General features: G+C 35.3%; 1 protein-coding gene across 2 annotated transcripts in view; it reads left to right on the forward strand.

Annotated features, from left to right (window-relative positions):
- The window catches only part of LOC137645739 (uncharacterized), a 542,683-nt gene extending 522,118 nt beyond the window's left edge, over window positions 1-20,565 (forward strand). For both annotated transcript variants that reach the window (XM_068378638.1, XM_068378637.1), the window contains one exon: window positions 18,325-20,565. In XM_068378638.1, coding sequence (XP_068234739.1) covers window positions 18,325-18,456 — 132 coding nt within the window. In that variant the 3' untranslated portion in view covers window positions 18,457-20,565. The remainder of the gene's footprint in view (window positions 1-18,324) is intronic.
- The last annotated feature ends 1,712 nt before the right edge of the window (window positions 20,566-22,277 follow it).

Below are 22,277 nucleotides of genomic sequence, written 5' to 3' on the forward strand. Positions count from 1 at the left end.
GCCGTACTACTGAAAATATTAGCAGCATTGATGATTTAGATGCCAACTTTCGAACCTTTAAAAGAAGAGAAGAAGCAACACCATTGAACTTTGATACTATTGAGGATATCTATTACAATAGAATATTTACTGAAGGGGAGTTGGAATTTGCCTTATCTAATTGTAGGTCAACAGCCCCGGGTAAAGATAAGATAAATTTTGATATGATTAGAAATTTAGCCCCTTTAGCTAAAGTATATCTATTGGATTTTTACAATCATCTTTGGACCAAACACCTATTTCCAAAGGCATGGAAACATGCAATAGTAATACCAATAATAAAGGTAGGGAAAGATCCAAGTAATCCAAACAATTACAGACCAATTTCATTAACTAGTTGCATAAGTAAATTTCTGGAAAAATGGTAAATTATAGACTAAATGGGTGTTTACATCGCAATAATATTGTATCAACTTCTCAATTTGGCTCACAATCAGAACGATCTTCTTTGGATTCACTTTCACACTTAGAAAATTATATACATAGAGGCTTTGAACGAAAACAGATCATAATAGCCATGTTTTTTGACATTCAAAAGGCATATGATTCAACATGGAGACACTTGATACTAAAATCCTTATATCAGAAGGGTTTTCGAGAACACCTTCCTATTTTTATTAGAAATGTTATTGGTGGAAGAACATTTCAAACTCGTATTGAAAACATTTACTCCGAATCTTATAATCTTGACAGTGGTGTACCGCAAGGCAGTGTTTTAAGCGGGACTCTTTTTGCATTGGCAATTAATGACATTGTTAATCAAATGCCACAAGGAGTGCAAAGTAATCTATATGTAGATGACTTTGCAATTTACTATTCCTTTAATAGCTTGCGTCATTTACAAAGAATTTTAAATAGTGCCACTAGAAAGATACTAGCATGGATTACATCTGTTGGTTTTAGACTTTCGGCAGAAAAATCTCAAGCTATAAGGTTTTATGAAAATAGTAGATGGAAGCCGAACCAAGATATCAATCTTACATTGGGCAACGTACAAATCCAATTTCAAGATAAGTTAAAGTTTTTGGGACTAATGTTTGACACCCATTGGAAATGGAAAGCACATGTATCATATATCAAATCCAAATGTAACTGTGCCCTTAATTTAATGATGAAATTATCTCACACAACATGGGGTGCAAAGAGATCAACTTTACTAATGATGTATAAAGCATTAGTATTATCAAGAATTGATTATGGTAGCCCAATATATGGATCAGAATTAGAAGCAACTTTGAAATTTTTAGATCCAATACACACTCGAGGCCTGAGAATTTGTAGCGGAGCATTTAGATCATCCTCAAATCTCTCAGTTTTATGTGAAATTGGAGAACCCCCTTTGTCTCTGCATCGGGATTTTGTAGCAATGCGGAGTTCTTCTTCTTCTTCTTTAGATTGCCCAGAGCTTCTCTCCGGACAGGGGCTTTTTGACGGTGCGTCTAGCCCCTAGGTGGTTGAATGCGGAGTGCATTGAAAATTTTATCCACTAATTCTCCAAGAAAAAATCTTTTTAATGAGAGGGATATATTTATAAACAACCACGAACCACCATTCCCAATCAGGGCAAATAGACTGTTACAGTCAACAAACATTAAAATGAATCTTAACCAACCATCTTTATTTTCCCCTCCTTGGATTATGACAAGGACAAGAATCTGCTCTCATCTCTTTTATTTATAAAAAAAAAAAATCACTTGTACTCCGAGTCACCACAAGCAAATTACCATAGAACATATTCAGAGAAAGGGTCCTCACTATGCCATATATACTGATGTTTCTAAATCCTCAATGGGTGCTGGATGCGCTGCAGTATCTTTAGATAGAACACAACAATTATCAATTCCAAAAGAATCATCAGTATTTACATCAGAGTTATATGCCATTTTACAAGCAATCAATATAATTAAAACAATTGAAGACAGAAAGAACTTTAAATTTATCATCTATTTAGATTCTCGAAGTGCCAGAGTAGCCCTTAAAAACTATACTCATAGGAATCTCTTGATTCTAAGAATTAAAGAACTAATAAGTAAATTATCTTCTCAGTGTGTAAGTGTCGAGTTATGCTGGATCCCGGCTCATGTTGGAGTTCTTGGTAATGAAAAGGCGGATGCTGCGGCTAAAGAAGCCATTAAATTACCACAACAAACCATTGACCTCCCAGTTGGAGATTTTATTACATTATTAAGGCATTTCATATGGGAAAAATGGCAGAATATTTATAATGATGTGCCAAAAAATAATAAATTGAGGTATAATAAACCGAAGGTTGCTCCTTGGGATTCCTCAATACAAAAAACAAAAGAACTTAAGTAATTTTAACCAGATTACGAATTGGGCACTCGAGATTAACCCATGAATTTTTAATGAGTACACCTCACGGCACTGCTCCAATATGCAGTGAGTGTGTTAATTTTTTATCTATTAAACATATATTTTTGGTTTGTAAAGTTTTCCAGCGAGAGAGATATGTATTGGTCAGAAAACGTTTTCTGACGTTTTAACCGAGTCAAGTAGTTTTTCTGTTTCTAGAATTTTAACTTTTTTAAGGAATTCACGTATTATTGAATCTAAATTTTTATCTAAGATTTTTATGTTATTACTAATTCTTTTAAAACAACGTAGATTTAATATATAGTTAACAATTTTTATCACTCAATTCCATATATATATTTATTCATTCAACAATATATTTACCCATATTTAGAATATTTAATGATATATAGGTATATACAGTGTATACGTGTATATATGTATGTACACACACACACACACACACACATATATATATATATATATATATATATATATATATATATATATGTATGTATGTATGTATGCATGTGTGTGTATATGTATGTGTATATATATATATATATATATATATATATATATATATATATATATATATATATATATATATATATATATATATATATATATATATATATTCATTTATTTATTTTTTTCCTTATCAATTAACTTTGATAATCTTATAATTCTTTATATCCTGATTTTATATCGGGCCAGCCCTGTGGTAGTCAACCTTGACTCATTGAGCTAGTAAAGCTCCTTTCTTTAATTAATTCATAATTAATTCATATTTACTGCCGAACTATATGGTTAGTCATACTAACGGCTATTGAGAAAAGAGCGTTAAAAGAGGAGGGCAATTTTACCATTTTTAGTGATGCAAGAAAGTGTCCTTTAAGCTTTAGAAGTGTTTAATTTCAATAACCCTTTAGTTTTAAATATTTTAGAGTGGCTTTTAATTATTGGTCTGAAAGGTATAATAGTTTGATTTTGCTGGGTTTTGACACATGTAGGTGTGTCTGGAAATGGGAAGGCTGATTCACAGGCCAAGAATGCTGCAGCTGAGTTGCTACCAAGAAGGTATCCCATTCCCAGTAATGAGTTTTTACTTACAATAAAGAATCTGATTTATAATGATTGGCAACAGCATTGGGATCGTGTACTTGAAAATACTATGAGAGAAATAAGTAATGTTATATCCCCGTGGAGCTATAACGGGATGCCCCGAAAGTGGGAGACTACTCTTTGTCGTCTCTGCATTGGTCACACTCAGATGACACATGAGTTTTTGCTGGCTGGCCAACATCAATCATGTTGTGATGACTGTTTGGTACCATTGACAGTGAGTCATTTGTTGACTAAATGGCCCACATATAGTAGTGTGAGAAATAGATATCTGTTTGAGGCTGATGGTTCATCCTTGCCAAGATTCTTGGTCTTGGTGTGTCCTGTCATGCTAGTGGTATTTTTAGCTGTATTTCAGAATCAGGTGGTCTGAAAGATATTTAAATTTTTAAAGGACATCTTTGCTTGTATGGTTTTAATTGAATATTCTCTTTTTTTTTATTCACAATAAATGGTATCTGCGTCAATGACCTTAGATGTCAGGATGCCAGAAAACCTAAGTCAATCAATCAATCCAAAGGCCTATAGGCAGCCCCGCGTAGCTGTGCTAACTCGGCCACATAATCTCTTAGAAAGGACGCTGTAAATTAGGACTTTCATATTCAGAGTTAAGCCTATTTGAACCATTATCATAAAAACGTTGTGCATGAATTTGATATGAAGCCAGCTTGATCCCCAAGATATATAATTTTCTCAAGATAGACTTGCTAGCAATATATATAGTTATTGAAAACACACAGTCTCGATTTTAGCATAAGGACTCATTTTGTGCTATTGCTATCAGAGCGTGTATTTTCTCCCGACAAAATAAAGGAGAATATATTTTGGGAAGATGAGTATATGAAACTTTCATAATAAACTTTTGTGAATTTACGTCGCTCTGAGACTAAGCAACTTTTTTATTAATATATAATTTGTCAATAAAATAAATTTCCCAAGGGCTCTGCTAGTATATAGTAGTAGTATCATTTACCTCAGTTAAACTTGTCCCTCTTAATGAGAGAATACCGTGATGAAGTCATTGAGCTTCAGCACGGCATTTCATTCCCGTGCTGAACCTTGGTGACGGGTAAGAGGGATCTCGAACTTGTGGAAATTGCTCCCCCAGTTTGAATCTAAATTTCTCTCTTTCATCTTTTTCTACTGCTCAATATTACTTCGACCTTCTCCTAATTTTATCAGCTTTCTCTTGTCTTACTGTCCTAGCTGTATAAGTATTATTTCTCTTAAGTTATATATATATATATATATATATATATATATATATATATATATATATATATATGTGTGTGTGTGTGTGTGTGTAATGTATGCATATATATATATATATATATATATATATATATATATATATATATATATATATATATATATATATATATATATATATATACATATATATATATATATATATATATATATATATATATATATATATATATGTATATATATATATATATATATATATATATATATATATATATATATATGTATATTATTTGTTCATTTATTTATTTATCTTTTTTTTCTTTTTTTTATCTATATGGCGTGGATATTTCTTCATTCGGTATCACTGCCTGCTTAGATGAATGGGAGAAGGGATCACGGTTGAAGGTATCTGCATTCAAAGCTATATATGAGAGTATTGGATAATCTCAGCCATCCCAAAGATGGTTTGGACCTTTTTGGCGGAACTACTCTCAAGGGTTAGGTCATCGGAATCCAGGGGGATCCAATCCTTGAGGTGGGACTCTTGGCTTCTGCACGGAGGCCCATCTTTACACATATGGGGAGGATGATTCCACATTTCCTTGGTCTCAGTCCTAACAGGCGGGTTTAGCTTACACTTGTGCCTCTATATCTGTTTTTATGCTATCCTTCAGGTAGGTTACGGATTGGACCATCTGGAAAGCATACTCTTATTATGCCGATAGTAGAGAATGGAAATTTCCTTTCCCACGTGGTTAAATTTCGTGAGCTAAGTGAAATAGAGGGTAGTGCAAAGCAGTTTGAGTGTTGATGATGCCATAGACCTACTGAATGGAATTCTCCATACAGCAGGAATCAATTCGATTCCCAAAACCACAGGACTATTCAAAAGACGACCAGTCCCGTGGTGGTCTTCAGAATTAACAGTCTTGCACAGAGCCACCAGAAAATCTCTGACTAGATTGCGTAGACGCCGTACGGATAAAAATTTGATAACCTACAAAAAGTGTAGAGCACAGTTCCATCGTGCCATGAAAGAAGCTAGACGCCAATCTTGGGTGGCTTTTGTTTCCTCCATTAATTGTAGAACACCAACATATTCTGTATGGAGGAAAATAAAAATGATTGCCAGCAAATTTACCCCAAACCCACCACCAGTGTTGAAAGTGAATGGTCAGTATGTGACTGAAGGAAATGAAGTTAGCAATGCCCTGGCTGCCCATTTTTCAAATGTCTCGTGCAAGAGTGTAGCAGCTCCTGGTCACCAGTACAGGATCATTGAAGAAAAGAAAATTTTAAATTTTGCAACAGGAAAGGAAGAATCGTATAATTCCCCTTTTACTGAAAGAGAACTTGATTCTGCACTTGCTACATGTAACGATACAGCCCCTGGACCCGATGGAATTCCATATGCAATGGTTAAACATGTATATTTCAATACAAAGTTATTTATTTTAAGCATTATTAATAGAATATAGCATGATCATAGTTACCCAAGTGTTTGGGAACTAGCCATTATTTTAGCCTTTTTAAAACCCGGTAAGGACAAGTTTTTACCAGCAAACTACCGACCTATTGCATTGACATCTTGTTTATGTAAAATTGTGGAGAAGATGGTCAATGCAAGAATGATGTGGTACCTTGAAAAGAAGGGTATTTTATCACCGATTCAATGTGGATTCAGAAAAATGCACTCAACGTCTGATGTGTTGATAAGACTTGAGTTTTCTATTTGTGAAGCATTTGCTTCCAAACAGCACCATGTGACAGTCTTTTTTGACCTTGAAAAGGCATATGATACCACTTGGAGATATGGTATACTTAAAACAATTCATGAATTGGGATTGAGAGGAGAGCTACCACTATTTATTCAGGCATTTCTTTCAAATAGAGTTTATCAAGTGAGATTGGGGGAAGCTCTATCAGAGAGTAAGTGTCAGGAAGAAGGAGTTCCTTAGGGGAGTGTGCTGAGTGTAACCCTTTTTGCACTAGCAATTAATTAGATATCCTTAGTCATTCCCCTGGATGTTCTCTCAACATTATTTGTGGATGATCTCTCAATATCATTTGCTGGAGCTAGAATGGCAATGGTTGAGAGAAAAATACAACTCTCAATTGACAAAATTATCCAGTGGGCCTATATGAATGGATTTAAGTTCTCGACAAGTAAAACTACTCTTGTCCATTTTTGTCGTGTCCGGGGAGTACATCCAGACCCGGATATATACATTAAAGGTCAAAGGATACCATGTGCAAGTGAAGCTAAATTTTTAGGTTTAATATTTGTTTGTAGGCTTACATGGGTTTCTCACTGAAAAGCGTTAAAAGCTAAATGTCTCGAGGCTCTGAATATTTAAAAAATATTGTCCCATACGACCGCAATACTATTTTGAAATTATACAAGGCCATGATTTTTTCTAAAATCAGTTATGGATGTGAAATATACTCTTCAGCCACCCTAAGCCGGTTAAAGATATTAGATTCAATACATCATGCTGGTATTAGATTGTCCACAGGAGCATTTAGAACCTCACCTATCCCAAGTCTCCTTGTTGATGCTGGAGAGTTACCTCTAGACCTTTACCGAATGTCTTCCATTGTTCGGTACTGGTTTAGATTGCAAAGACTCCCCAACTCTTTAGCGTTTCAGACTGCAAGCCTTGTGAGACACACATCATACTTTGGGTTGCACCCAAGTGTCCTCAACCTTATTGCTCTTTCGGGTGAAACGATTATTGAACAGTCTGGATATAATTAGAAGTAAGGTATTTCCATTCAAGGTATCATCAACGCCTCCATGGAAATTCCCAGATATTTTTTTGTAAATACTTTATTGGAGTTAAGAAGAATATGACTGACCTAGAAGCCAGGTCTCTTTTTATGGAACATGTTGAGGAACATAGAGGATCGACTTTTATATATACTGATGGCTCCAAATCTGATGCTGGCGTTGGATTTGGAGTACATAGTAATGATTTTAATTGTAGAGGTGCACTTCCTCTAACAGCTTCCATATTTACTGTCGAACTGTATGGCATATTAACCGGTAGTGAGAAAATAGCATTGGAGAAGGAGGGTGATTTTACAGTTTTTAGTGATGCAAAATGTGTCCTTCAAGCTTTAGAAGTTTTTAATCCTAGTAACCCTCTAGTTTTAAGGATTTTAGAATGGCTCTTTATTATTGGACAGAGTGGTATAATGGTTCGATTTTGTTGGGTTCCAGCACATGTAGGTGTGTCTGGGAATGGGAAGGCAGATTAACTGGCAAAGAATGCTGCATCCGAGTTGCTGCCAAGAAGGTATCCCATTCCGTGTAATGATTATCTACCTAACATCAAGAAATTGCTTTGCAATAAATGGCAACAGTACTGGGATAGTCTAGATGGCAATAAAAGGAGAGAGGTAGCAAATGTTATAACTCCTTGGAGGTATAACATGATGCCCCGAAAATGGGAGACTTCTCTTTGTCGTCTCCGTATTGGTCACACTCAGTTGACACACAAGTTTCTGCTGAAGGGCCAACGCCAACCGTATTGTGACGACTGTTTGGTACTTCTAACAGTGAGGCATCTATTGACCGAATGCCCCAATTATAATAACTTGCGGAACAGATATTTGTTTGAGGCTCGAGGTGAGGGTGGCAGGTTTGTCCGTGCCAAGATTCTTGGACATGATGTGTCCTACTATGCAAGTGGCATTTTTAGATTTGTTTCAGAAGCGGGTCTTTTGAAAACTATCTAACTTTTATAATGACTTATTAACTTTTATATATATAAACTAAATGATATCGGTGTCAATGACCCTAGATGTTAGGATGCCTGAAAACCTTAAATCAATCAATCAATCAATCTTCAGCCACCCCAAGCCAGTTAAAGGTATTAGATTCAATACATCATGGTTGTATTAGATTGTCCACAGGAGCATTTAGAACCTTACCTATCCCAAGTCTCCTTGTTGATGCTGAAAAGTTACCTCTAGATCTTTACTGAATTTCTGCTATTATTGGGTATCGGTTTAGATTGCAAAGACTCCCTAATTCTTTAGCCTTCCAGACTGCAAGCCATGTAAGTCACTCAACATACTTTGAGTTGCATCCTAAATCTCCCCAACCTTATGGGTTTCGGGTGAAATAATTTTAAAACAGTCTTGATATAATTAGAATTAGGGTGCTTCTATTTAAGGTATCATCAATGCCTCTATGGAAATTACCAGAGATATCTTTTTGTAAATATTTTACTGGAGTTAAGAAGAATATGACTGACTTAGAATCCAGGTCTCTGTTTATGGAACATGTAGAAGAACATAGGAGATCGACTTTTATATATACTGATGGCTCCAAATCTGATGCTGGCATTGGATTTGGAATACATAGTAATGATTTTAATTGTAGAGGTGCACTTCCTCTAACAGCTTCAATATTTGCTGCCGAACTGTATGGCATACTAAGCGCTGTTGAGAAAATAGCGTTGGAAAAGGAGGGTAATTTTACCATTTTTAGTGATGCAAGGAGTGTCCTTCAAGCTTTAAAAGTTTTTAATTCTAGTAACCCTTTAGGTTTAAAGATTTTAGAATGGCTTTTTATTATTGGAAGGAGAGGTATAATGGTTTAATTTTGTTGGGTTCCAGCACATGTAGGTGTGTGTGGGAATGAGAAGGCAGATTCATTGGCGAAGAATGCAGCATCAGAGTTGCTGCCAAGAATGTATCCCATTCCCTGTAATGACTACCTACCTAACATCAAGAAATTGCTTTGCAATAAATGTCAACAGTACTGGGATAGTCTTGGTGGGAATAAAATGAGAGAAGTAACAAATGTCATATCTCCTTGGAGGTATGACATGATGCCCCGGAAATGGGAGATGTCTCTTTGTCGTCTCTGTATTGGTCACACTCGGTTGACAGACGAGTTTCTGCTGAAGGGCCAACACCAACCATATTGTGACGACTGTTTGGTACCTCTAACAGTGGGGCATTTGTTGACCAAATGTCCCAATTATAATAACTTAAGGAATAGATATTTACTTGAGGCTCGAGATGAGGGTGGCAGGTTCATCCTTACCAAGATTCTTGGACGTGATGTGTCCTACTATGCAAGTGGCATTTTTAAATTTATTTCAGAAGCAGGTCTTCTGAAAACTATTTAACTTTCACAATGACATTTATCTTTTATGGTTTTAATTGAATATTCTTTTATTTATTTTAATATATACAGACTAAATGATATCGGCGTCAATGACCTTAGATGTCAGGATGCCTGAAAACTTTAAATCAATCAATCAACCTTTCCAACGTATGATACTTTGTTAAAATTCTCAAGCAGGTAAACCCACAAAACAACAACAAAAACCATGAAGAAAATCCCACCCTTAAATATGGACCCTTCAAATACTGACTCCCCATCCCCTGGATTTGCTGACTCCCCCCGGCACTGTTGACGACTTATGCTACTGTAATTAGAGAAAATTCTGTTGACGACCTTCGAACTAAAAAAGACCACTCTATAGAGATGTTAAAAAATCTAGCAATTTGGGTAACACAAGGAAACTACGATTCCTTCATGTTTCCCAAATTCCATTAGGGACAAATTATGATGATATATATAGAGCATTTGAGTTCTATGGATTGATAAAGGAAATAAGGATGAGACTGGGAGATGAAAAATGGGACTCTTGGATATCTTTTGATAGTCATGATGAAGCGTTTAATGCTATTAGTAATATTAGTAGTATCAAAATTAACGAATTGAACATCATGGGAGCTCTTTGTGATAAGGTCCCAAAGGAATTGAATGTGTACAAACCTGCTGATTGGGTTGAAGAGACAAATGTACCCACGCCTTCACAGAGAAAACCCAAACCACCAATGTGGCTTGTAGCAAACCTATAGGGATAATAGGGAATTATTTTAAAATATGTAAGTTTATTCAGAAAAAAATAGGAACCATTGCTCCTTGAGATATATCTCGTTTTGGGAAAATTGTTATCTCATTCATGCCAATTCTTCGACTCAGTCTGCAATACTATCTAACCTACAGACAAGCGGTGATGAAATTACATTGGAAATGAAACCTCATCTAAATTTTAGTTATGGAAGTGGAATGGTCTTTAGTAAAGACCTGTACCAATTTACAGAGGAGATCCTTTCTATGTGTCCACTAAATGTATGGAAAGTGCATAAGGTTCCTAGAACATCAATGATTATACTTACTGTCCAGGGTGCTGATGTACCTTTCCATATTGTTATTGAAAATTAAAGGATTAAACTTCGGCCTTTCAAACAAAAGCCCCTGCAATGCTTTAATTGTTTAAAATTTGGACACCCATCCAAAGTTTGCAAAAATGAAAAAATGTGTGGTATTTCCTCCAAAACCTATCATGGAAAATGTTCACTTGAGGCCAGACATTCAAACTGCAATTTGAATCATAAATCAACTGATAGCAAATGCGAACTGTATTAAGTTGAAGGAAGCTGCCCTAAACAAATCAAGTTTAGAACACATAAGTGTGGGACATGCAAAAAGACTGTTCAATAAATCAACCAGCTATGCAAAGGCCTTAAAATCAAAGGTAAATTTACCACAGGAGACATCAAACCCCCCTAGCACTGCCAGTAATCCTAAGAAAAGAAATACAAATTCTGATAATAAAGTACTGCATGACAATGTAATCATATTGCCTTCTGAGGCTCTGCCACAGTGTTTTAAAAATGAGTCATTGCCCATTTCTGTACAGCCTTCGTCCCCCATTACCAACAATAGTACTAACCTCTCTCAGGCCATGTCCTTGCCTGATTTGATGGAGATTCCACCTGACACCAAGTTACCAGGTGCACCTATATTGGGGAAGGTGCAAAAAACCTGGTAGATCACCGGATACTAATCGGAAAAGAGAGATACCTCCATCTCTCTCGCCCCCTTCCATAAGAAATATCAAAATTACGACATCAAATAATATGATGCTTTGTCTGTTGATATTTCTAATCAACTGGAAGTTGATTTAAATAAATCAGAAATTCAAGTGGAGGTACACCAGCCTCCTCAACAATCAGATCAAAAAGACAAAAAGAAAATCATGAAAGCTAAACCCAATCTATCAAGACCCTCTTTAATAAAACCACCTAGAAATAGTGTTAAATCAAGAACTGCTAATGGGAAGACTCCATCCAAGGGGTCTACCAAATTATGAACCATAGTTTTTTTCCTCCATTTTGCAATGGAATTGTCATGGTTTAAGGGTCAAATATGAAGAACTTAAGCTCCTTATTCATGAGCATTCCCCCATAATTATTTGTCTACAGGAGAACAAACTTAATCATAATACTCCTTGTCCTCGCGAATATAATAGTTATAAGATACCATATGATCACCAAGTGGGGAGCCATGGCGGAAATCTCATATACGTTCATCGAGATGTTCCCCAGGTTTCTCTTGTCTATTCGTACACCTCTGCAGGCAGTGGTTGTACAGATTGATATAGGGAGAAAATGTACAATTTTTTCTCTGTACTTGCCTCCAAATGATAACATTTTGTATGATAACTTAGTAGAGGCGATTCAACAAATCCCTCAACCTTTTCTTTTACTTGGAGATTTGAATGGTAGACATCCTTTGTGGGGTTATGTTTTAGCAAACATGAGGGGAAATATCATATCAATTGTGGAAAATGAAGACGTTGGACTCCTTAATACAGGAGAGCCCACACACTTTCATGTCCAGACAGGTACCTTGTCATGTATTGACCTATCAATCGTAAGCTCTAACTGCCTTCTCGACTTCAATTAGAGGACATTAGATGATTGGCATACTAGTGATCATGCACCAATCATTATAAACACCAACAATAGTCCACTTTTACAGAGATCACCACGATGGAATCTTGACAAGGCGGACTGGGATAAATTTCGTGAGCTAAGCGAAATTGAGGGGGATGCAGGACAGGTTGAAAATATTGATGATACCATAGATTTACTGAATGGAACTCTCCATACAGCAGGAGTCAATTCAATTCCCAAAACAACAGGGTTATTCAAACGATGACCAGTCCCGTGGTGGTCTTCAAAACTAACTGCCCTGCACAGAGCCACAAAAAGATCTCTTAACACAATTGCGTAGACGCAGAACTGATGAGAATTTAATTATGTACAAGCAATGTAGAGCACAGTTCCGTTGGGCCATGAAAGAAGCAAGGCGCCAGTCATGGATGTCTTTTGTTTCCTCCATTAACAGTAGAACACCACCATCTTCTGTGTGGAGGAAAATAAAAAAGATAGCTAGCAAATTCACCCTCAACCCACCACCAGTGTTGAAGGTGAATGATCAGTATGAAACTCAAGCAAATGATCGTAGCAATGCCCTGGCTAATCATTTTTCAAATGTATCCAGCAAGTGTAAACGGCCCCTGGTCACCAGTATAGTAGCATTGAAGAAAAGAAAGTTTCAAATTTCACAACAAGAAAGCAAGAGTCATACAATTCTCCTTTTACTGAAAGAGAATTTGATTCTGCTCTTGCAACGTGTAACGATACAGCCCCTGTACCCGATGGAATTCCATATGCAATGATTAAACACGTACCTTTTAATACAAAGTTATTTATTTTAAGCATTTCTAATAGGATATGGCATGATCATAGTTATACATGTGTGTCGGAACTAGCCATTATTTTAGCCTTTTTAAAACCCATTAAGGACAAGTTTTTAGCAGCAAATTATAGGCCAATTGCATCGACATCTTTTTTGTGCAAAATCATGGAGAAGATGGTCAATGTAAGACTGATTTGGTACCTTGAAAAGAAGGGTATTTTATCACCCATTCAATGTGGATTCAGAAAAATGCACTCAACGACTGATGTCCTGATAGGAATTTAGTCCTACATTTTTGAAGCCTTTGCTTTGTCTTTTTTGATCTTGAAAAGGCATATGATACCACATGGAGATATGGTACACTTAAAAGAATCCATGAGTCTGGATTAAGAGGAGAGCTACCACTATTTATTCAATCATTTCTTTCACATAGAGTTTTCCAAGTGAGAGTTGGGGAAACTCTATCAGAGAATAAATGCCAGGAAGAAGGAGTTCCTCAGGGTAGTGTGCTGAGTGTAACCCTTTTTGCACTATCAATTAATGGGATATCTTCAGTCATTCTTGGAATGTTCTGTCAACATTATTTGTGGATGATCTCTCCCTATCATTTGCTAGAGCTAGAATGGCAATGATTGAGAGAAAAATACAACTCTCTATTGATAAAATTATCCATTGGGCCGATATGAATGGATTTAAGTTCTCGACAAGTAAAACTACAATTGTCCATTTCTGTCGTATCCGGGAGTACATCCAGACCCGGATATAGACATCAAAGGTCAACGGATCCCATGTGCAAGTGAAGCTAAATTTTTAGGGTTAATATTTAATTGTAGGCTTACATGGGTTTCTCACTTAAAAGCATTAAAAGTTAAATGTCCTGAGGCTCTGAATCTTTTAAAAGTATTGTCCCATACATTAGGGGGCAGACTGCAATACTATTTTAAAATTATACAAGACCTCGATTTTTTCCTAAATTAGTTATGGCTGCAAAACATACTCCTCAGCCACCCCAAGCCAGTTAAAAATGTTAGATTTTATACATCATACTGGTATCAGATTGTCCATAGGAGCGTTCATAACCTTGCCTATCACAAGTCTCCATGTTGATGCTTGGGAGTTGCCTCTAGACCTTTACCGGATGTCCTCTATTATTCAGTATTGGTTTAGATTGCAAAGACTCCCTAATTCTTAAGCCTTTCAGACTGCAAGCCTTGTAAGGCACTCAACATACTTTGAGTTGGGTTTTGGGTAAAACAAATATTAAACAATCTGGATATAATAAGAATTAAGGTGTTTCCATTCAAGGTATCATCAACGCCTCCATGGAAATTACCTGACTTATGTTTTTGTAAATACTTTATTGGAGTTAAGAAGAATATGACTGACTTAGAATCCAGGTCTCTTATTATGGAACATGTTGCAGAACATAGGGAATCGACTTTTATATATACTCCAAATCTGATGCTGGCGTTAGATTTGGAGTACATAGTAAGGATTTTAATTGTAGAGGTGCACTTCCTCTAACAGCTTCCATATTTACTGCCGAACTGTATGGCATACTAACTGCTATTGAGAAAATGGCTTTGGAAAAGGAGGGTAATTTTACAATTTATAGTGACACAAGGAGTGTTCTTCAAGTTCTAGAAGTTTTTAATTCTAGTAACCCTCTAGTTTTAAAGATTTTAGAATGGGTTTTTATTATTGAACGGAAAGGTATTGCAGTTCGATTTTGTTGGGTTCTAGGACATGTAGGTGTGTCTGGGAATGAGAAGGCAGATTTACTGGCGAAGAATGCGTTATCCGAGTTGCTACCAAGGAGGTATCCCATTCCCTGTAATGATTTCCTACCTTACATCAAGAAATTGGTTTGTAATAAATGGCAACAGTACTGGTATAGTCTAGATGGCGATAAAATGATCGAAGTAACAAATATCATATCACCTTGGAGGTATAACATGATACCCCGAAAATGGGAGACGACTCTTTGTCGTCTCCGTGTTGGTCACACACGGTTGACGCACGAGTTTCTGCTGAAGGGCCAACACCAACCATATTGCGAGGACTGTTTAGTACTTTTAACAGTGAGGCATTTGTTGACCGAATGCCCTGATTATAATAACTTAAGAAATAGATATATGTTTGAGGCTCGAGGGGAGGATGGCAGGATCACCCTTACCAAGATTCTAAGACATGATGTGTCCTACTATGCGAGCGGCATTTTTAGATTCATTTCAGAAGCAGGTCTTCTGAAAACTATTTAACTATTATAATGACTTCTTTACTTTTATGGTTTTAATTGAATTCTCTTTTACTTTTCATACATAATAAATGTTATCGGCGTCAATGACCTTAGATGTCGAGATGCCAGAAAACTTTCAATCAATCAGTCAATCAATCCACAGGAGCGTTTAGAACCTCACCTAACCCAAGTCTCCATGTTGATACTGGAGAGTTGCCTCTAGACCTTTACCGAATGTCTTTTATTATTCGTTATTGGTTTGGATTGCAAAGACTCCCTAATTCTTTAGCATTTCAGACTGCAAGCCTTATAAGGCTTTCGGGTGAAACAATTATTAAACAGTCTTGATACAATTAGAATTAAGGTGCTTCCATTTAAGGTATCATCAACGCCTCCATGGAAATTACCAGAGGTATCTTTTTGTAAATACTTTATTGTCGTTAAGAAGAATACGACTGACTTAGAATCCAGGTCTCTTTTTATGGAACATGTTGCCAAACATAGGGGATCGACTTTTATATATACTGATGGCTCCAAATTTGATGCTGGCGTTGGATTTGGAGTAATGGTTTTAATTGTAGAGGTGCACTTCCTCTAACAACTTCCATATTTACTGCCAAACTGTATGGCATACTAGCGGCTATTGAGAAAAGGACGGTAATTTTACAATTTTTAGTGATGCAAGGAGTGTTCTTCAAGCTTTAGAAGTTTTTAATTCTAGTAACCCTCTAGTTTTAAAGATTTTGGAATGGCTTTTTATTATTGGACGGAGAGGTATAATGGTTCGATTTTGTTGGGTTCCAGCACATGTAGGTGTATCTGGGAATGAGAAGGCATATTTACTGGCGAAGAATGCTGCAACCGAGTTGCTACCAAGAAGGTATCCCATTCCCTCTAATGATTTCCTACCTAACATCAAGAAATTGTTCTGTAATGAATGGCAACAGCATTGGGATAGTCTAGATGGCAATAAAATGAGAGAGGTAACAAATGTCATATCTCCGTGGAGGTATAACATGATGCCGCGAAAAAGGGGAGACGACTCTTTGTCGTCTCCGTATTGGTCACACTCGGTTGCCACACGAGTTGCTGCTTAAGGGCCAACACCAACCGTATTGCAATGACTCGTTTAGTACCGTTAACAGTTAGGTATTTGTTGACCGAATGCCCTAACTATAATAAAATGAGCAGTAGATATCTGTTTGAGGCTCGAGGTGAAGAGGGCAGGTTCATCCTTGCCAAGATTTTTGGACATGATATGTCCTGCTATGCGAGCGGTATTTTTAGATTTATTTCATAAGCAGGTCTTCTGGAAATTAATTAACTTCTTTAATGACATCAAGCTTTTATGGTTTTAATTGAATATTCTATTAATTTTTATATAAATAAATGATGTCGGCGTCTATGACCTTAAATGTCAGTATGCCTGAAAACTTTAAATCAATCAATCAATCAATCAATGTAACAGTGTTTAAGATGTGATCCGGTCTTTAGTAGTTACATGAATCCATCATTGATTATCTAATATGTAAAATTAATACTTGATGTTTGCTACTAATCAACTTTCCAACAACAGTAGCCACTGATACCGCTCTAACTACTACAATTCAGCTAGTAATTAATTAGGTTAGTAATATTTGCTAGTACATTAACGGTTAACAAATATAATTAAGGCAATGATACAATATTCTACAAGATGTATCAAAAATCTTCATTTAACACCTTTCAACAGCCCCTAAAACAGACATGACTTTTTTATTTCCTCAGTGTCAGACTGGCCCAGGGAAGGAGAAACTTTCTCCCCACCCACCCGACCCTATCTTTGAAAGTGTCTGCTGGGCTTCTCCCAAGAAAAAATAGTAAATGAAAAGTATGTATATATATATATATATATATATATATATATATATATATATATATATATATATATATATATATATGTATATATATATATATATATATATATATATATATATATATATATATATATATATATACATATATATATATATATATATATATATATATATATATATATATATATATATATATATATATATATATATATATAAATATATATATATATATATATATATATATATATATATATATATATATATATATATATATATATATATATATATACTGTGTGGGATGAGTGTTTGTAGCGAATAGTCCAGAACGTTTGCATGATTGTGCTGAGTTTGGAGAAGGCTCTGCCAATTTCCGAGAAGTAGTAGTTCAAAGAGCAACCCTTTATGTATTATTTTCATGGAGAGACTCGAAACATCTGATGAACAATTTCCCTAGTGTCTGTGTTCTTTTGAACCTAACTGTACATACATAGAAACATGTGGCCCGAATGACATTTGTATTTTGAAGAGTGGGCCCCAGACTAGATAATTTGGAAGGAATTGCTATAGGATCATCATTATTTAATGGGAGTCAACACTTAAATTCTGTCGAGTTGAGGTGTTACTTTTTTCTAAGATTCCTGTTTAGGAATAATTCAACTCCTAATAATTGCAAGACATTGGACAGTGTTTATGTGTCATCATTGTCATGGTATCACTAAGCTACGGAACAGTTTAATATATATATATATATATATATATATATATATATATATATATATATATATATATATATATATATATATATATATATATATATATAACTGGCAACTTTTAATTCCAGTGAAAAGATGTTTGTAGATAACTGTGCCCAAATTAGGTTATGCAGATTTTCTTGTATGCATAAAATTAGAAGTAGGCTACTGTATCTTTTAACATTAATTTTCAAATTGTGTGTTCTTTTTCAGAGACGGCAGTATATCTGGAAGGTTCTCGTCCCATGTTTCTTTATTAAATTAACCATGGATATTTTGAATATAGAAAATGAGAAAGAGGCACAGGACACACTTAGGCAGATTTCTATGAACTTTGCAGAGTAACAGTTCTTTACTGCCAAACAAGCATAAAATTTGTTTCAGATTTATGGAGAATATCTATGGTTAAACTGTATATATTTTTGTACATATATTGCTTTTTATTTATAAAAGTATTCAGTTTATAAACATATAAATTCTGCTCATTATAGTATTTGATTATTTGTCAAAATGTCTTTTCACTATTAGCCAATTTTTTTTGCATAACGTTTGTGGGCGTATATGTCATTTTCAACAGAGAGGGCATTTTCCTCTGGTTATGAAATATGTTCAGTTGGCTTTTGGTATGTTTGTGTGCCTTTTTTTTCTTTCTTATTATAAATTTATCTATTTTAAATGGAGAAATACCCACCACTTGACTGTCAATGTACTTGTATCTTAAAATTTTCAAGTTCATAAGGCACCTAATTGGATAAGAGAATTTGATATTTTTTTTTTCTTTTTTTTTTTTGTATTGTTAATTGAGAGTTTAGTGTCTAAATGTTGTAGATTAATGCCATACTGCATGAGATTTTTTGGTCTTCATTTCGTTGGATAAATTATGTGCTCCATACTTTCATAATTTGTACTGTACTTACATATTCCGTTCATTTTGAAGCACTATATTAATATTGATGCAAACTGAAACCGTAATAATATTGGAATCAAGTTTCCTACTCCAGGAAGTCAGATTAAGCCAAGAGCATTCCAGAAACTTCATATTAGTGAATAGGTATTAAAAGAGAGTCCTACTATGTAGGATTCAATTTAGTTGTGTTATTGCACCTACAACATTTTAGGATTAGTACTTTGGACAGATACTTCAGGTGTGCTATTGCACCCACACCATTTTAGGTTTAGAATTTTTGACAGATACTTCCCTCTTGCAACTATCATTTTTTTTCTTGTTTTCATTATGTTCATTAATGCTACATCCCCAGTTCAGTAAAAAAAAAAAAAACAATTTTCTTTTACTATAAAGTTCTGTGATGTCAGAACATTCACTACTACATGTACCTGCTTCGCTCTTGAAAAACTTGATTGAATTATGGACTTTGTTCTGTTGCTATGCTAACACACTTTATTACTTTTTTTGTTTTCTCTTCATAACCTGTAAAAAAAAAAAAAAAAAAAAAAAAAAGATAATGGTTCTGTCTTCTTGTCATGACCGTTATGGACTAATCTGAACTCACAATAAATAGTTATACCAAGTGTTATCAAAGGTTTCTAATATTAGTCCTTTTATACTGAAATGTCTCAATAAATGCAGAGAACAGTGGAGATAACTTTGTCTTATGCATATATTGAGGGAGTACAATGCCAGAAGTTTACGTTCAACAAATACAGTCATCGATTATTACTGGGTTTCTTTTTCTCCAAATAGTTTTCAGTGAATATTTATGCTCTTGTGCAACAACCTCACCATTGTGTCCTACCATGATCTCAGAACTGGATATTATTATGAAATCATGATTAATTCCTCATGTTTAATTAGATATTTGATTCAGTGTCCTGTTAAATTGCTGTATAATAGTAATGTTTTATTTGTGTAACTTGATATTTTCATCTTTCTGTGGTTTCATACTTATGCAATGTGCCCTTATTGTAAAATAAAAGGCAAAAGATTGGTTTATTATAAAAATGGTCGAAGCATACTAGAAAAAAAATGTGAACCCTCTGCGGTCAAGTGCCTGGCTAAAAACATTGCCAGGCAACCTCTAAACTTTCCATACGAGTGAACATATTTTTGCGGGTATGTCAGTTTACCACATGTATTTAAAGTCATTAACATAATATCACAAGGCGTTACCAAGTAGATTGTGGGAAAAGTAAAATCGTGAGGGTTAGGCTTAGCAGGTTAAGGCCTCTTGTGTAGAAGCCTCATCCTCACGTCATAGCTAAGAGAGTTGATTGGTTAATTTTGCAATGATCATTTATTCTTATTAAAAGTGTTTACAGTTTATAATCTGAAATGTTTTCTGATATCAATATTTAAAATATAAATCATAAAACTCTAAATGATAATAAGGTATTAGTGCTTTAACCCTAAAACATATTCAATGTTATTTTGTTAATTATCACATTCACGGTCACTTTAAGTACCATTTTTTTGGAAAATAAAAATAAAAACAAATATTTAGTTGTTTTATTTTTATTTATAAGCTAGTCTTGATAATGCTTACTGAAAGAAACAAATTTGAAAAAAACAAAGGATGCAATTTACTATGGTCAACTAATGAGACTATTAAAATGAAGCAATTTCCTAGGACAAATTTGAAGTTATGATAACACCTTTAATTAGGTTATCGAAATTCTAGTTTTACCACCAGTTTGCAGTCCCTCTTAACAAGAGAATGCCTTGACTAAATCATTCGATTTCAACATAAAATCTCATTTCCATGTTAAAGCCTTTAGATGGGCAAATGGACTCAAACTGGGGAATAATTTTTTCCTCTGTTTGACTCGAAATTTCTAACATAATTTTTCTATTGCTTATTATTACTTCACCTTCGTTCATATTTTATCAACTGTCTCCAACCTTGCTGTCCAACCTCTCTTCTCCTCTTCATTGTCTGGATTCTTGGGAAGGAATAACATTGCTGGGATTGGAGTGTTTTTCAAAATGAATTGTAGGAGCTGTAGTGGTCTTCCCAACTACTCGATAATGTTTGGACGGACTAAATGAGAGTTAGTATTTCAATATTGGCACACAAGTTAGTATTTCAATATTGGCACACAAAACTGTCCTCGTGACAAAATATTTGACACTCGGACTGAAGGGGTGTGCCGGTTCAAAGAGAGGGGACTGGACATTCTGTCTGGTTGGCCTGCCACTATTATTAAAGTGGTAATTATTGTACTCTTGAAATGCTCTCAGATCCATCTAGCGGGGTAAGCTTACACTTAAGCCACTTTAATCATAGTATTACCATCCCATTGGGATAGGGTAGGGAATGGACATTTCAGAGTCGGCTCTTGCAGGTGTCATTAGTATAGGAATCAATTCCTTGTAAAGCTAGTTGGGTCCTTTTTATGATGTCAGATAGTCTAATATATTTTTTCTTTTAACATTATTTTTTCCTATTTAGTTTGTTCATTTTTTTAGTTATTCCCTATTCCCCCCCCCCCCTTCCATTGAGCAAAATTGATGTTTCCTGTACCCTTAGATTAAATGGCGAACTCCAGACGTTGTTACCCCCAGATGCTGAAGCCTAGATGTGGATGGGGAGTCTTAGGGATTAGCAGCAAGGGCTCTTATGAACAGTGGGAACTACTTTCCCACTGGACCTTGGTGCCCAATTGTTGATCCAACTAAATAAGTCAGCACTTTCTCTTTTCATTTTGATTATTTTTTTTTTTTTTTGTTCTCCCATTGCTTCCTCTTGGGCATGAACTTGTTGACGACTTTGGCTTGTTTGATTATACTTTGGCTGCTTCTTTGGATTTGGCACAGTGTGGGATGGACGACATGTCATCTCAACCTGTACCAATATTGATGCCATCACCCTCTGACAGACTCCATTGGGTGCATACATAGTTTGTTAAGAGTTGGGTTCCTGTGATCCGGTTTTAAGTCACCCATATTTGCAGGTAATGGATGACACCAGGCATTGGAGTCATCGGTGGGAGCTAAATACCCCCAGTGACCAGTGTACGCCCACCTAAAGAGAGGCAGCCCCCCTCTAATAGTGGACTGGTCCGCAGCCTGAGTCTTCTTTAAAAACCAACCACTCTGTTGACGACCTGGAAAATACCAACATGGACCTCGGTACAGACAGCTCTAACTGAGGTTCTAATATTGTAATATTAAAAACCTTATTCACGTCATTTAAAGAATGATTATAATA

Source organism: Palaemon carinicauda, chromosome 8 (genome assembly GCF_036898095.1).
Source record: "Palaemon carinicauda isolate YSFRI2023 chromosome 8, ASM3689809v2, whole genome shotgun sequence".
Taxonomy (NCBI): Eukaryota; Metazoa; Arthropoda; class Malacostraca; order Decapoda; family Palaemonidae; genus Palaemon; species Palaemon carinicauda.